Source organism: Haemorhous mexicanus, chromosome 9 (assembly GCF_027477595.1).
Source record: "Haemorhous mexicanus isolate bHaeMex1 chromosome 9, bHaeMex1.pri, whole genome shotgun sequence".
In the NCBI taxonomy this organism is placed as follows: domain Eukaryota; kingdom Metazoa; phylum Chordata; class Aves; order Passeriformes; family Fringillidae; genus Haemorhous; species Haemorhous mexicanus.
Window position 1 is genome coordinate 10,035,539 of NC_082349.1, and position 14,376 is coordinate 10,049,914.

General features: G+C 40.3%; 1 protein-coding gene across 1 annotated transcript in view; it reads left to right on the forward strand.

Moving 5' to 3' along the window:
* The window catches only part of EIF2B3 (eukaryotic translation initiation factor 2B subunit gamma), a 103,970-nt gene that overhangs the window by 64,179 nt on the left and 25,415 nt on the right, over positions 1-14,376 (forward strand). The window contains exons 6-7 of the mRNA XM_059853942.1: positions 9,531-9,661; positions 10,326-10,519. Coding sequence (XP_059709925.1) covers positions 9,531-9,661; positions 10,326-10,519 — 325 coding nt within the window. The remainder of the gene's footprint in view (positions 1-9,530; positions 9,662-10,325; positions 10,520-14,376) is intronic.

Consider the following 14,376-nt stretch of genomic DNA (forward strand, 5'->3'; position numbering starts at 1 on the left):
ATACAATTCCTTTTCCTGTTGGCAGACTACCTGGGAGTAGACGTATCTTTGGATATGCTGCATTGGAACTAATGCTGCTCCTAATGCAAATTTTTTCTAAGGTAAATGTTAAAATGTGTCACTTTTGTTCTCTTACTGTGACTTACAGCATCATATTATGACCCTTTGGATTCTGTAAAAAAAGTAAATATAGGAAGGGCATGAAAGATGTCATTCAATTATAGAATCATAGAAATATTTAGATTGGGGAGGAATGTCTAGCAAGATCTAGTCCAGCCTCCTGCTCAAGTCTAACTCTTGTGTTGCTCAGGGGTTTTTTTTTGCAGTTGAGTTTTGAAAATCTCTAAGGATGGAAACTGGGCCTTGTCCCAGGACTGTACCACTCACTGAAAAGTTATTTTCTTTATGTCCCAACTGGAATTTCCCTTGTTGCAGCTTGCATCTGTTGCCTCTTGCTCTCTCACTGTGCACCTCTTGGAAGACTCTGTCTTCTGTCACTTCTGTCACTTCACTTGTGGCAGTGGAAAATCATAATCAGATTCCCCCACAGCCCTCTCTTCTCCAGGCTGAACAAACCCAGCTCCCCCAGCTTCTCCTCCTGTGTCATGTGCTCTTGGCCCTCTTGGTGGCCTCAGCTGGGCTTGTTCTGATCTGATAATAAACGTTAAAAATGGTTAACTATTTTTCCACTGTTTGATGCAGTTTCAGTTTCCTTGGGTAACCTTCAGTCAAGTTGACTTTTGTCTTCACACAAGGTGTGATTTTGGAGCCGAGAAGTAATTCGTTTACCCATCTTTGTGTGCTTTTTTCCCATCGATTTTTTTCTTCTCAAATCATTGCCACTTGGGCAGTATCACCCTAAATATTCCTTTATCAATGCAGCACATTTTCTGTACCCAGCACTTCTTGCATGTAAAATAATACTTTGGGTAAAGTTATTATCTTGCCCTGCTGGGCATCTCCCTGTGAAGATACAGTCCTTATACTATGATATCATATATGTGTCTCTTGCAGTGAAAAACATCATTCCCTTGTATTCTTCATTCAGATGATCTGAATGTTCTATTTTCAAGATAATGTTTTCTTTTCTGTCTCTCTCTGTTTTGCTTCTAAATGTCTCTTCTTCCACAGCACCTCAGTCACTGATACATCCGTTTGAAATGCTGAGTCCCCTTTTACTGACAGGTTGTATTTTGGGTTAAGAGAGAAAACAATTATTGTCTTCCTAGTATTTTGCTTTTTCTTACAGTTTTTTTTTTTATTCTAGGTGTTAGTTCAATGTTAAATTTCATTGTGCCTTAGCAAGGCAAATGAAATATGAACAATCATAAATATGTCTGTAACACTGTTGCTGACTTTATTATTGCATTGAATTGTTGTTGCGGGAGACTTCTAAATTCCTGCCTATAGATGGGACAGTAAATGCTACCAGTGATGATAGGGCACACACACATGAATAGAGTAGCTAAGAAATGTCTTTCTTAAGTTAGTGATCCGTCATTCAATCAGTAATGGTACTCTGAGTTCCATTTTGAGTGTGATAAGGACCCTAGAGCATGAGGTAAGAGTTGATCTTCAAACAATCTTGAATCAAAGAGGAGCAACTGTGAATTTCTTTACTTAAAGTGAAAAAAACTGAAAAATAATTTAAAAAACCTATAACATTTGAAATAGTCTGTGGGAAATGCTGGATGCTGTCTAGTTAAGCTACTGGTTTTGAAGTCCAAGAGCTGAATGGAGAGAAGGAGTGATATTCCCCCTAAATCAAAGATGCAGAGATGAACTGTAGCTCCCACAGCATTTGACACGAAACTTTTATGGATTAATACCACCTGGAAAGAATATTATGAATAAAAGCTGTCTTGTGAAAAAGAGGAGATGGACTTCGTTGGCCAAAAAGCTTTCAAAGTTCTTCAAGAAAGGCTAAAGTGAAGACAAAAAAAAAGTTCAATCTTATCACAGACAGAAGATCATCTTACAAACAGCATGGTAAAAAGAACAGAAAAGTTGTCCTACAGGGACCGGGGGAGCAAGGATTAGCAATGAGTATAGAGGATAGGAGTTAAGGTAGAGTGATTGCTGGGGAGAAGGGTATAGAAATGGTACTTGTATAGGTGGAAGCAGGATTGAATTGCACATCAGAGCTTCCAGTTTATTTCCCAGACTGCTGAGAGAAATTAGTCAAACTGAGGATAGGTCTGCTTGATTGCAGACCACCAAACACAGTATCTGCATGGAGAAAGAGCAAAGTCATATGGGCATCTCCAGTGCCTGTAATGCAATACCAGTGGAGTGGGGTAGAAGAGGTTGCCCATGTGAAGCTACAACCATGTCTGTATTTTCTGGCACTTACACATTTTATACAAGTCTGAAGTATTTCAATCAATTTATCTAAATACATAATTATGCACCTTAAGTTTACATAACTCATCGGTTTATGGATACATGTCAGCCTTATCAAATGCATCATATCCGTGTGTGTTTGTTTAGGCAAATTGTCAGAATGCCTGTTTCTTTTTCAGAAAAGGAGCCTAATTTCAAAGGCACTTAGAAAAAAGTTGGTAACTCAGACACAGATGGCTGCAAAGGCGGAGGTGGGAGAGAAACGGGAAAGATGAGTTCTGGCAAGGAATCCCATTTGTTGCAGGTGCGCTTGTTTGAGAAGAATGGGATGCTGTCTGGGAATGAATGAGATCCATTCCTCAGCAGCGTGTACAACCTGCCAAACACCCTGGGTGGCCTCCGACGGCCTCTGAGACTTTTGGTCAGAGAGAAGTTCTAAAAATGTCTAAACTTGCTGGCATTCCTGTGCAAAAGCTGTGTTAGTTGGGAGCTGTGGGGTGTTGCTGGCTGTTTGGCAAGTGGGCAGAGTTAAGGTTGCTTAGATGACCTGAGCTGAGTGTGCACACGCTTTCAAAGGATTTGAGTATGTAATTGAGGAGTTTTAATTTCTGTGGTCAATTTTTCAGAAAGCTGCCTTGTTTCCCAAAGGGCTTTTTGGCAGAAGTGGAAGTTAGATCCCTGCTCCTTTAACTGCATCCAGACTTGGTGGAACTTGAGAACAGCTTTTATGTGGTTTGCATCCATACCATCCCTTTCATACTTTGATCTGGTTTCTCTCCGTGTTATGGTGCCTGTGACTGTCACTTGCGTGTCTTCTGCTTTCCCTCCATCATCCAGAATGTGGGGTTTTGGTGGTGATTCTGCAGTTTTGGGAAGTCATTCATAAACTTGAGCCTGCAAAGCTGTGCAGTTTTACTGGCTTGCTGTGTAATGGCTTTTGAATGAGTCATGCACGTTCTTGTGAGCTTTGGGAGTATGTTGCTGTCAGGCTTGAAGGTTTTAGTTAGAAAATAGTATGGAAAGACAAATGAAGCACAAATGCATTCATGTGGAATTACCTTTTAGTAGAACATTACTCAAAGTTTCCTTGTCTTCTCCCTAGGCTTTTAACTTCAAAAATAAGAGACACTGACAATTAATATGAAAATATGGCAGGGTGTGAGAAATGTATTTGCTCTTTTTGTGGTCCAGATTTTGAGAGTAGAATGGGAGAAATAGAACACAGCGAGATATAACAGATGTTTAATGCTGTGACGAGTGCTGCAGGTTATTGAATTAGGCACAATTAATTGCCTGGTAATTTATTGGCTTGCCTGGTTACTTTGGAGTTTTTCTTTATTATAATTGGTCTTGGTTATACCAAACAAAGGCAAAAGGATTATTGCAAGGTGTAAGGGCAGAATTAGACTTCTGCAGAGATGTAGCTCACCCTAGAGATTTATCACTTGAGTTTTTTTCCTTTTGTATGTAGTCCTTCTCTGCTTTCCCCACATTCTTAGCATGTCTCAGAAATTCCAGCATTTTTAGTAATGAATCAGTGAGAAGAAGGGGAAAAGTCCTGTAATTCCATTTTCCATTGTGCTTGTTGAAACGGCGTTGTGGGAAATGGACCCAAACACTGTCTTTTAAGTGGTGTTGAGTCTGAGGCAGGTGGTATTAACTCAGGACTGCATTAACTCTTTTCAAATCTCTTTCCTGTTTCCTTGAGGAAACATGCCTGGTGTATATATGTGGCATGGGCTGTTTGCCTGCCTCTTGCATTGACATTTTAATTTGGTCCATGATATAAATATCATTTCCCTAATCCCCCTTGCCCTGACCCTGTTTTGTCTGTTTTGTCTTTTCTTCAAAGTGAGTTGACTTTTTTTTCTTGAAGGAGGGGGGAGGAGATGGGAATGGTGGCTAGCTGCTCTAGTTTAGAGCATTAAATGCTCAGGGAAAAAAATCTCAGAGTAACTGTTGTTTCTTTCTTTGTATTCACATGGAAATTTTTAATCTCCATCAAAGGATCAGGAGAAAATAACGTTGAGATTCAACAAGAGAGCTCCCAGCTTACATGGAATTTTAAAATGTTATTTGGCTTTATCCTTTAAACGATGAGAACCATGAACTATGTACCTACAGGGTTCAGAATTAACTTTTCTTTTTCTTCCAACACACCCTCCTTTTTTTTTTTCTTCCCTCCCTTTTCCTTACATCTTTATTGTTCTGTATAAACATGCAACTCCTTTCTGGCCAAAACTGTAAGTTGCCTTAGGATTTGTTTAGTTGTATTTATGTATACATTTCTAACATTAATTATGAGCACCAGTCTCAAATACAGCCTCATGTTCTTTTGATGTGATCTGAAGAATCTTTGTTGAAGGCCATGGAGCTAAGATCAGAACCCAACCCAGTGTACACTTGCGTAGCTGTGCAAGAGCTAACATTTGCCTGTTTTAAAAAAATCAAGGGATACAATAGGTATGAAAGGGCTAATGATCTGCTTGTTTGTAGTGGGGAATCACAAACACTATCTGCATCTGTAGATGTAGCTGATTGTGCTGACAGTGATAGCAAGGGAAGTCCCCTGCAGCTACCCATGGTGGGTAGCAGCAGATTTCACAGGTGGGTGCTGACAGCAACAGTAGATTTCATGCTTCATCACAGATTAATAAAACAGGGAGGATATTAGAATGCTAATACTCATTAATACTCTTTTATGGTGTTTAACATTAAACATGGAAAATGAAAATGAATGACAGCCGGTAAATGGAACTGACAGCTGTGTTCAGGGTGTCTGAAGCTGGTGAGAATTAGCTGCAGGAAGCAGAAGCTGTGGATGCTCTGGTTCCTGCTGTGGATCAAGCCAAACAGCACCTACAGTTACCTAGACTTGTGCAAGGTCACCCAAACTTAGATGCAAATAGACTCTTTTATTACTGTAAAATACTTCATGAGATTCCTTTCCTTATCATCATTGGTCAGAACCATTATTTACCATGTCTTAGGGCAGTCTCCGGCAGTACATATATCTGAGAACAGAAATCACAGCCCTTTAAAGCATAATTGTGAAATCCTTTTTTGTCTTTTTTTAAGGGGACAGTATGAGTTTTTTCCCCCCAAAACTCTTGTGTTTCAGTTGGCTACATTGTTCTTCATTTCTTGCTGAAGTTTCAATAAGCTTCATCCCAGAGGCAGTTGCTTTTCAGCAACAAGTAAAAGTTGGCCCTCTGTGGGTCATAATGTAATGTAATATAATATAACATATATAGATGCAAACTTAATTCTGCCATGTTGTAGACTGTTTTAAGTTTATTTATGGTTAAAAGTCTCTGAAACACTCTGCATAGCTGTATTTAAATATTAAGCTTATTGACCTAGGGTGTTTTCACCCAATGTTCTTTCACAAGTAAAACTTCCAATTTAGCATGAACCTTATCTGTGCCTGTCATGAAATGTAAAAAATCCTAGACACACTGGGAATACAGAGAGTGCACAGGGGCCAGGGATAAAGGGATTCTAAAGGTGTAATCATGTCTTGCTGGTAATAACAGTACTTTGTAAAATAACAGTCGTCTGACCAAGTAGCCATTTTTGTCCCTTAATGTTTTAGGTTTTAAATAAAATTAACCTTGAATATTCTACATTTATATTGTGCGAGTCTGAGTCTGCAATCCACATAGCTGACTGCAAGTAACTGATGTGTGCTCTAAGCTCTTAGGTACATTTAATATTGAATTTTCCAGGAGGTTCTTTTGATATTTAACTATTTCATCTTCACTTGAATTCCCACTTTTTTTCTTGCACTTGCACCATGGATTTCAACTGTCCAGTTGTCTTCATTTCCCCCATTTATGCACCATCTTTTGCCAACATCCCCTGTGGCTGTGACCTGCTGCATGAATGGCAGATTACATGCCAGGGATGATACTTCTTTTTGCATGTTTAAAATGTGATCAGTATCAGCCTCTTTCAAAATTGCTGCCAACTCTTGTTCTCTGGATACTAGAACCACATCAGGTCCTTCAGGGATTAGTGTGTCCCACTCTCTTCATTTACAAAAAGACATCTAAGAGCACTTTCCATCTTTGGTGGTTTCATTAAAATCCTGCTACTTTCTGTTGAGGTGGAAACAGACAGATGGAACTTCAAAAATCAAAGTTTAAGGAATGAAAAGTCATGAAAAAGGGCCTGTCACTTGGGCTAGATTTTATGAAAACATATTTATTTTGGCAAATGTTTCTCAAAGGCAGGTTCATGTTTATGCTCTCTACCGTCTGGAGTTTGCTCTGAGGTGTCAAGAGCATGCTCACTTCACCTTGGCTTAGAATTGGATTTCTGCCAAAATTTTGTGTGCCCTCCTCTCCTTCCACTCACCCTTTTACTTTCTTTCTCCTGGTTGTAGCAGATTTTTCCTTCTGTGGATCTCAGTGCATATTTCATTTTCACTTCTGGTGCTAACGAAAACAACAAGCTTTAGAAACCAGGGGGCTCCAAGTTTTAAAACCTGAAGAGAATTTAAAAAGATGCTTTCTTCAGCTTACAGAGTCTTTTGTTTATTTCTTCTTAATATAGGCACGTGAAGTTTGGGATTTGATTGTAAGAATTTTAAATACACTAGACCAGAAACCTTTTGGGTTTGTCTTCTTCTGTCACTAGGTTACAGACTAGTTGGTTCTTCAAAACTCCTGCTAATTTTTTGATGAAAGGTCTTCAGTCCCTTGCATTTCCTTTTATTTCAATTCCTTTCCTAGTTCCAGCTAGATGTTTGGTTTCTCCCACTGTTGACAGTCAGATAATAGTCTCATGCTATCACTTCCTATGTCTTATTTTGCAAGATCTGTTGCAAAAAATTCCCAAATCTTTCTCACAGAGGGCCTTACTGTGTATTTTTACTACTTTCCAAAGGCAAATTCCTTTAATGTTGCATATAAATTGCTTCAACAGCAAGCAGAGGCAAACCTTCCTGGTTTTCCTTTTCCAGTAAGAAGGATGTGTTTCTGAGCCACATCTTATGGATGACCCAGAGATTTGCTCCACCTTTGGCAAAGGAATGTGGCTAGCACTTCAGAGAATTGCAGGAAAGCTTCAGGAGTTTGGCCAAGAAAGATTAAACCATCAAAAACCAGGCAAAACTGCAAAACTTTGTCTTTTCCCCTTTCCACTGCTTTCATTTCCTACCGTGTTGTGTTGTCCTCTGCATCAGACTATTTAAGACTGCCAAATACTTGGGTATTTTATAGGTAATATATCTTATAAATGCCATAGCCAGCCTCTGAGGGAAACAGAGGATTGTCGGTTTTGGATGCAGTATAAAACCCAAGCAGGAAATCATTGCTGAATGGCACAGCTGCAGGCAAACATTGTGAGCTAGTAAACTGCCCATCTGCACAGCCCCACGTGTGTGGGAGCGCGGGGCCGGCGCGGCCGCGGCTGAGCGCGCCTGTAAGTGGTTAGCAGGCAGAAATTCGGTGATTAGGGAATGAAGTGTTTCACCTTGTTAGTTCCTGAAATACAGCTATCTGAAGGTGATTATAATCTTATTTTTGAGCAGGAGGAAAGGCTAAAGACTAGAGCTTTTTCTCGTCTGTAATAAAACATAAAAGCAAAATTTCAGAGGTGGGCTGCAGGACAGAGGATGTGACACAACCTGCACTGAGGGCTGAAGGAAAAGTTTGTCAAGAAAAAGAAGCACACTGTATTTGTTCATAGGGCTGAACTGGCAATCGCATCTGAATCTTCCCTTCAGAGCTAGAGACAGGAAAGACTGTTTTGGTCCTTAGGTCTATTTCACTATCATTGACCTGAACAGGGGCCTGGGTGGGCTTTGAGCTGGTCTTAAAGTTTGAACTGTGTAAGATTCCCCTTTGCTAGAGATTTTGCCAACCAAAATAATTTCTACTGTACTCATTCTAGTACTTGCCTTTCGTTATTTAATCTCTTAGTTAGTTCCTAATTTTGCTGTCTTCCATTCTAAACAACTCCTCTTTCTTTGTGGGTTGTTATTTGTTGAGTTCCTCTAGCCAAACTCACTGTGTTAGTTCTCCAACCCTTCTTCTGAAGTTTAGCACTTCCTCTTATGCATGCCAAGTTTGAGTTCATTTTCCGCATGATTTTCCCAAGTACTACTTTAAATAATCCACAATTCAGTAACTAAATGGAGATTGTTAAAATAATGAAACAACAACAATAAAGCTATTTTAAGACTGCACTCCAACTGTAAAAACTGTTGATTTGGGGTTTTTCCCCAAATACTTTATTGAAAAATAAAATTTTCTTCTCATAGTCCAAATTAAATTTGCAGGGTTATAATTCCATTGTACAACAGGCTTTCTACATTGATATTTGTCTTTTGGGAGAGTTTTTTGTTGATTCATTGCAATGTATAAATCAATGCAAGAGTAGGGATAATCTAGTGATTGGGACCCTTGTTTAAGGCATAGGTGGTTTGGGATAAAACCCCTCCTGATTTCCCCATCTCCTATTACTGGGCTATCAAAATGAATACAAGAAAAGTTGAATTCTGTATAAGGGGAAGATGGGTGTATTGCCAGCTGAAGCCTCTGGAAGCTTTCTGTTCATTTATATGTTTTGTATTGGAGCATCTAAAGAACGTGGAAGTCTTGGGACCTAAACTGAAATGTCCTAATTTCTCTTGTTAAAGGACTGAGTCTTTAAAATGTTCTGGATCTGTCATTTGAGCAGGAATATCAATAATGCATCATAAAAAATTTAATTTAGTGATCTGATATTTCACATATCCTTGAGCATTTCCATATTTTTATCACAAAGAAAAGGAGCTGCTTAGGTTTTCCCTCTGTGGGTGCTTTATTCTCCCTTTTCCAGTCAATTGATGCCATTTTTAAGCCATATAAAGTGACTTCAGTTTTTGTCATTACGATGTTGGTACTTTCTGCATTCCATCTGCACACAAGTGTGAATTGTAGGATAATGACATATTAAATTATAGTCACCTGTGTTAAAATATGGGAGACATAGTTCTGAAAATGAAGCTTTTTCCTCATTTTGACTATTCCTTTATATTTTAATGCATTAAGGAAGCAGGTGACTAGTGGACTTTGTCTTAAGGTCTTGCCATTTTGATTCATCTTCATGAATGAGTGCAAAATGTGTGATGATGTTATGCAACGAAATTGAAGACATAAGTTTTAGCATTCACAGACTTCATGTGTCTCATTCCCCAGGACAATCACATCTCTCCGGAGTGAACTGATTCCACATCTGGTTAGGAAACAGTTTTCTTCTCCTCCATCATTGCAGCAAGGATTGGACAACAAAGAAGAGGACCAGAAGAAAAAAGAGCAAGCATCCCTAGGTCAGTACAATATCAAAGATTTGGGTTTATGGAAGTTTTAAAGCCGATATGCTACAGCTGAGTTATGGAGTAGCCTGAAATGCTGTTTTAGAGATTCACCTTTTTTTCCTCAGCAGAAGAAGCTTTTTTCCCCAAAGCAAATATTCTAGTATATTTCTTTTACAAACAGTATTGTGTACTATGTACATTTTTTTTTTGTCCTCCTTTATTTTGGTGTAAACCATTAGCAAATCAGCTAGGGGCTCTAGTTTGTTGTTTTGTTTTTTTTTTTCTGGAAAAAAGTTAGATTCATTGTTGAAAATGTAATTTTAGGAGGGAGTTTCTAAAATTGAGAAGGACAACAGACTAATCCTTAACCACCCTGTACTGGAAACTGGACAGGATCTCAGATTCTGGATTTTTATTTCTAGAATTTCTGTTGTCTCCTTGTGTGACCTTGGGCAAAACATTGCATGTGTCCTGATTCCTTAATTCACACCTGCAGAATAAAAATAAGCACTTACTCACTACATGTGATAAAATCTGTTAATGATTGCTGAGTATCTAGCCATGGAGATGAGGTGAGGTGAAGATTTCCCTTCACCAACAGTATTTTAATAGTATTTCTCTTCAGAAGGTATTTCATTAAATCCTGTCTAACTTCATGCATGTGTGTGTTCTCCAGACATTTATAGTTTCATAAAGGAAGATAATAGCTTGCTGAAACCTGCTCCAGATAACTCTTGTTGGAATGATCATAGAGGAGATATGAATGAAACTCTCCATGAAGGAAAAGTGCGCTGCTACGTCCACATCATGAAGGAGGGGCTGTGCTACCGAGTGAATACCCTTGGGCTGTACATTGAAGCCAACAGACAGGTGAGGAAAATACAGAGGTTCCACCTGAGAATACAGCAGTAGCTCACAGGACATTTCACCCTGCAGGAGTGACTCCCTGTGACACAGCTGAGGAGTATGTGGGAATTGAACCAGAGCCACGTTATCCAGCCACACATCACCCTACTGCTTGCTGGGTAGGACGTGAGGCCAGGAAACAGTTCTGTCACTGATTTACCCTAGATTTGATTTAGCTGAGAAAACCCTCACGCTACACACTCTTGTGGGCTTTTAGGAGCGGCAAGACCTGCAGCCAAAGAGCCACAAAGTGTGGAAAATAAGAATGGAAGTAACTTTGATAGCTCATTTAATCAATGTCCTCCATGTCCTAAAAGCAAGGTCAGTTCTGACTGGGCTCTTCCTAGCAGCTATTTGTTTATGATAATCACAAAGATTATTAACAATTTGAAGAGAGATGTAAACTACCCTTTCATTTAATTTGCCTACTGATTTCCATTATAAAAGGATTCTTTTATGAACAGGTTTTCCTGCTGTGGGACTCCAGGTACACACAGAGGTGAACCCTTGATCTGAGGCAGCATCTGTTGCAGCTTTCACTTTCACACTACTGAGAATTCATATAAGCAAAAAATTATAGATGAGAATTAGGGAAATCCTGTACTACCTAACAAGCTGATGATCAAAAGCTCTTAATGTCTTTGTGGGGCAGGGTTCTGGGGGTTTTTTACTACACTGGCTGATGCAATGTACAAGTTCTCTGTACTTTGCTCTGCTAGTGATGAACTTCATTGCTATCAGGAATGGACAGTTTCCTCTAGTTTTGAAAGACCAGTAAGGAGTGCAGTAAGGAAAAACTCAAGATTTCTGGAAGTGGGGCTGGAAAGATGATATAGTTGTGTTGGGAATTCTGGAAGTGGTCACTGCCTCGCCTTTGCTCTCAGACTGAGTTGCTTTCTTTTTGACAACATTAATGGATTAATTCATGCAAGTCAGAATTGCAGAATGGCAGCATGAGTTTACACACTGGAGCTCTTTCTTCTTGATGTTTGTAGAGGATCACAGAAATAAAGTGATTTGCTTTGTGCTTAGGGAGATGAGGAAGAGAGGCAGCACTGCTGTCAGAAAAAACTTCCCCAAAAATAGCAGGAACAAGTGTGCCCAAAGGGTTAAGGGAGAATACCACTTGCTAAGGGAAGTGTGCGTGTACATTTGGCAGCAGCCACTTCAGTAAAAAGTTATTGAGTTAAGCCAGTCAGACTCCATGTGGGATTTTTTGTGTTGGTTTTTTGTTTTTGGTTGGGTTTTTTTTTAACCTAAATATTCTACATTTTGGTTAGTTCAGGAAATATGTTTGCTCCTGGGTGGTACAAAGAATTAATGTTTTGGAGTCACATTGGGGCCTTCAACGTTGGAAAGGATTTTCTTTGAATTCTGAACTTTTTCAGGATGGTAAAATTTCTAAGGAAACTATGTGGAGGTAAAACATAAAATGGAGTTTAATGAGGAGTTGTGAGAAAGCAGTTCCTTTTTTCAGTGCCACTGCATTTTGTTTCTCTTGCTAATCCTCATAAAAGATGCACATTTAATTTGATTGGGGGGGCTGGGGGGGCCCACAGAGTTACCTGTTTTGTTGGTCTCTAAGGAAAATTTCGGTGTTTACTTTGCTCTTATCTTGGCCTTCACAGACCAGATTCTGATCTCCTTGCTGCAAAGTCGGGACCTATAACTTTGAGGTCCCAAAGGACAGACTCACATAGCAGTAGCAGTCCAGTCCAGTAGCTGTGGGAAGGAATGGCATCCTAACCCATTGCCCTTCTCGTGAGGAAACACTGCTCACATCATTTCACTTCCAGCTGGGTTTCTGGATGCCTGCAGCCTGTGTGTGGGCAGGTGGGTTCAGGAGGGAGTTATCTTCAATAGCAGGAAATAGTTTCTTTGTAAGATGAATTAAATCCAAACACATCTTAAACCTTCCCTTGACCCAGGCACTCCCTCTGACTCCTGCCCCCAGTCTAACCTTTCTTTTCAGAGCAAAATGCTTGAGCTTGTAGCTTTCATGGGTTACCCCTCAGGCTGCACTACCACTGACTGATTCTAACAAGGCCTTTGCTCTGGCCAGTAAAATCCTTTATTTATTTCACCCCACCACCTTTCCACTGGGGAGGTCAAGAGCCTTTCTGCCTTTTTTTCCCTTCCTGCAGATCAACACTGGATAGTAGGAATCTTTCCAACCTATGCTGTAGGTATGCTTTAGTGCGTGTCCTTTCCTGGATCTTTGTGTCGGGTGACATGTTGGGGCATCTCTTCACCCAGCCAGCATCATCCAGGCAGATTTGCCTAGTTTGTGGTGTTTTGGTAACCTGGTGGTTTTCTGCAGTGCCTACACCTTGGACTGAAGGATCTAATCTACTCTTGCTTTTTAAAAAATAAACAAAATCCAAGTCTAGTGGGAAGGGCCAACTTCAAGATATAAAGAGCTACAGATGTGAAAATGTCTACTGGGGCAACAGGCAAATTGAAATGAGCTCAGAAATGTGAGCTCATCTGATCCCATCTTCTTCAGATCTGTGGATTTGATTTTTGAGGTTCACTCCTTAGCCATCAGCTCTTGTTATCCCAGCTTTCTAAGGAAATCATTTTACACAATTGTACTATGTAGCAGTTCCTTAATAGCAGCTTTGGAAATTGCTGGCAACATGCAGCCAGATTTAACAGAGCAATAGAGATCTTGGAGATAAGCTTTTCTAAGAGTTTTGTAAAAATAGGTGCTTGGGTAGAGAAAAGGAAGACTTAATGATTGCTGCTTCCTCCATTGAGGCAACTCAGTTTCACCATCACTGTGCTGAGACTCCAGATCTCCAGATCTCCCTAAAGGACAGTGAGTGCCCACATCCTGGATGGCCAAGCAGCATGTGCAGAGCTCCACCCCAGCCCCAGCACATGCTGCCTCTCATTCAGCCCTACAATTTGCTGTGACACAGACCTCTTAGCCCTCATGCATCCCTGTCTCTCTGTCCTACCAAGAGACATCACCCCTGTCAGTAACTGTGTAGCACTGTGTCTGTGCATTGCTGCAATGCTCCCACCTCTCCTGACATCCCCATCCCTTCTGTCATCACTTCTGTGCTGTGTGACCTTGGCTTCAGCCAGGAGATGCAAAATGCCTCAGGCTGCTCTTTCACCCACAGAAAGAGGAATGATGGAGTGGTATCCCATGTCCTACAATGCTAGCTCCCCTTCCTTTCAGGATCCAGTTCAGAATTGCTCTCCACGGATTTGTTCTTGGCTACCTCATGGGCTGTGTCTCTCTTTATTACCACTGCTGCTCTGTCTGCTTATCTGACACCTGCCTTCTCCCTGTTGAGAGCCTTTTTTTGTGCAGCCTTCCATCATCTGGAATAGCCACTTGATCAACTTTAGTTTCTTTCTACTTAAACATCTGAAATACAATTTTGTTGCCCATGCCTCTGAGTACTATCTTATGGAGTGGGCTGGACACAGTCATCTTTTTATGTCAGTTTACTGTTTTATATTTGTTATTACTTGCTTCCCTCCTTTGCTTTACTGGACAGTGTAAAACAAGCTGAGCTGCATTAGGAATGGCACATGCTGGACATTGTAACATACAGTATGTCACTGTGCTCAGCTGGAACCAGCTTGCTGCTGCTGATCCTCTGCTTCTCAACAGGTGGGAAGCCGAGTTAATAGGAGACATGTAGTGTACTGTGGTAGCACTGTACCTGTCTCCTTTACAAAAGTGGGAGATGATAAATCACACATAGCTGGTGGACATTTGAAATGCAGTGACCTGCCTTTTCCCATAGGTTAAAATGTTTATGGCAAACATACTTGTGCAATGGAAACCAAAGCCATCTTTG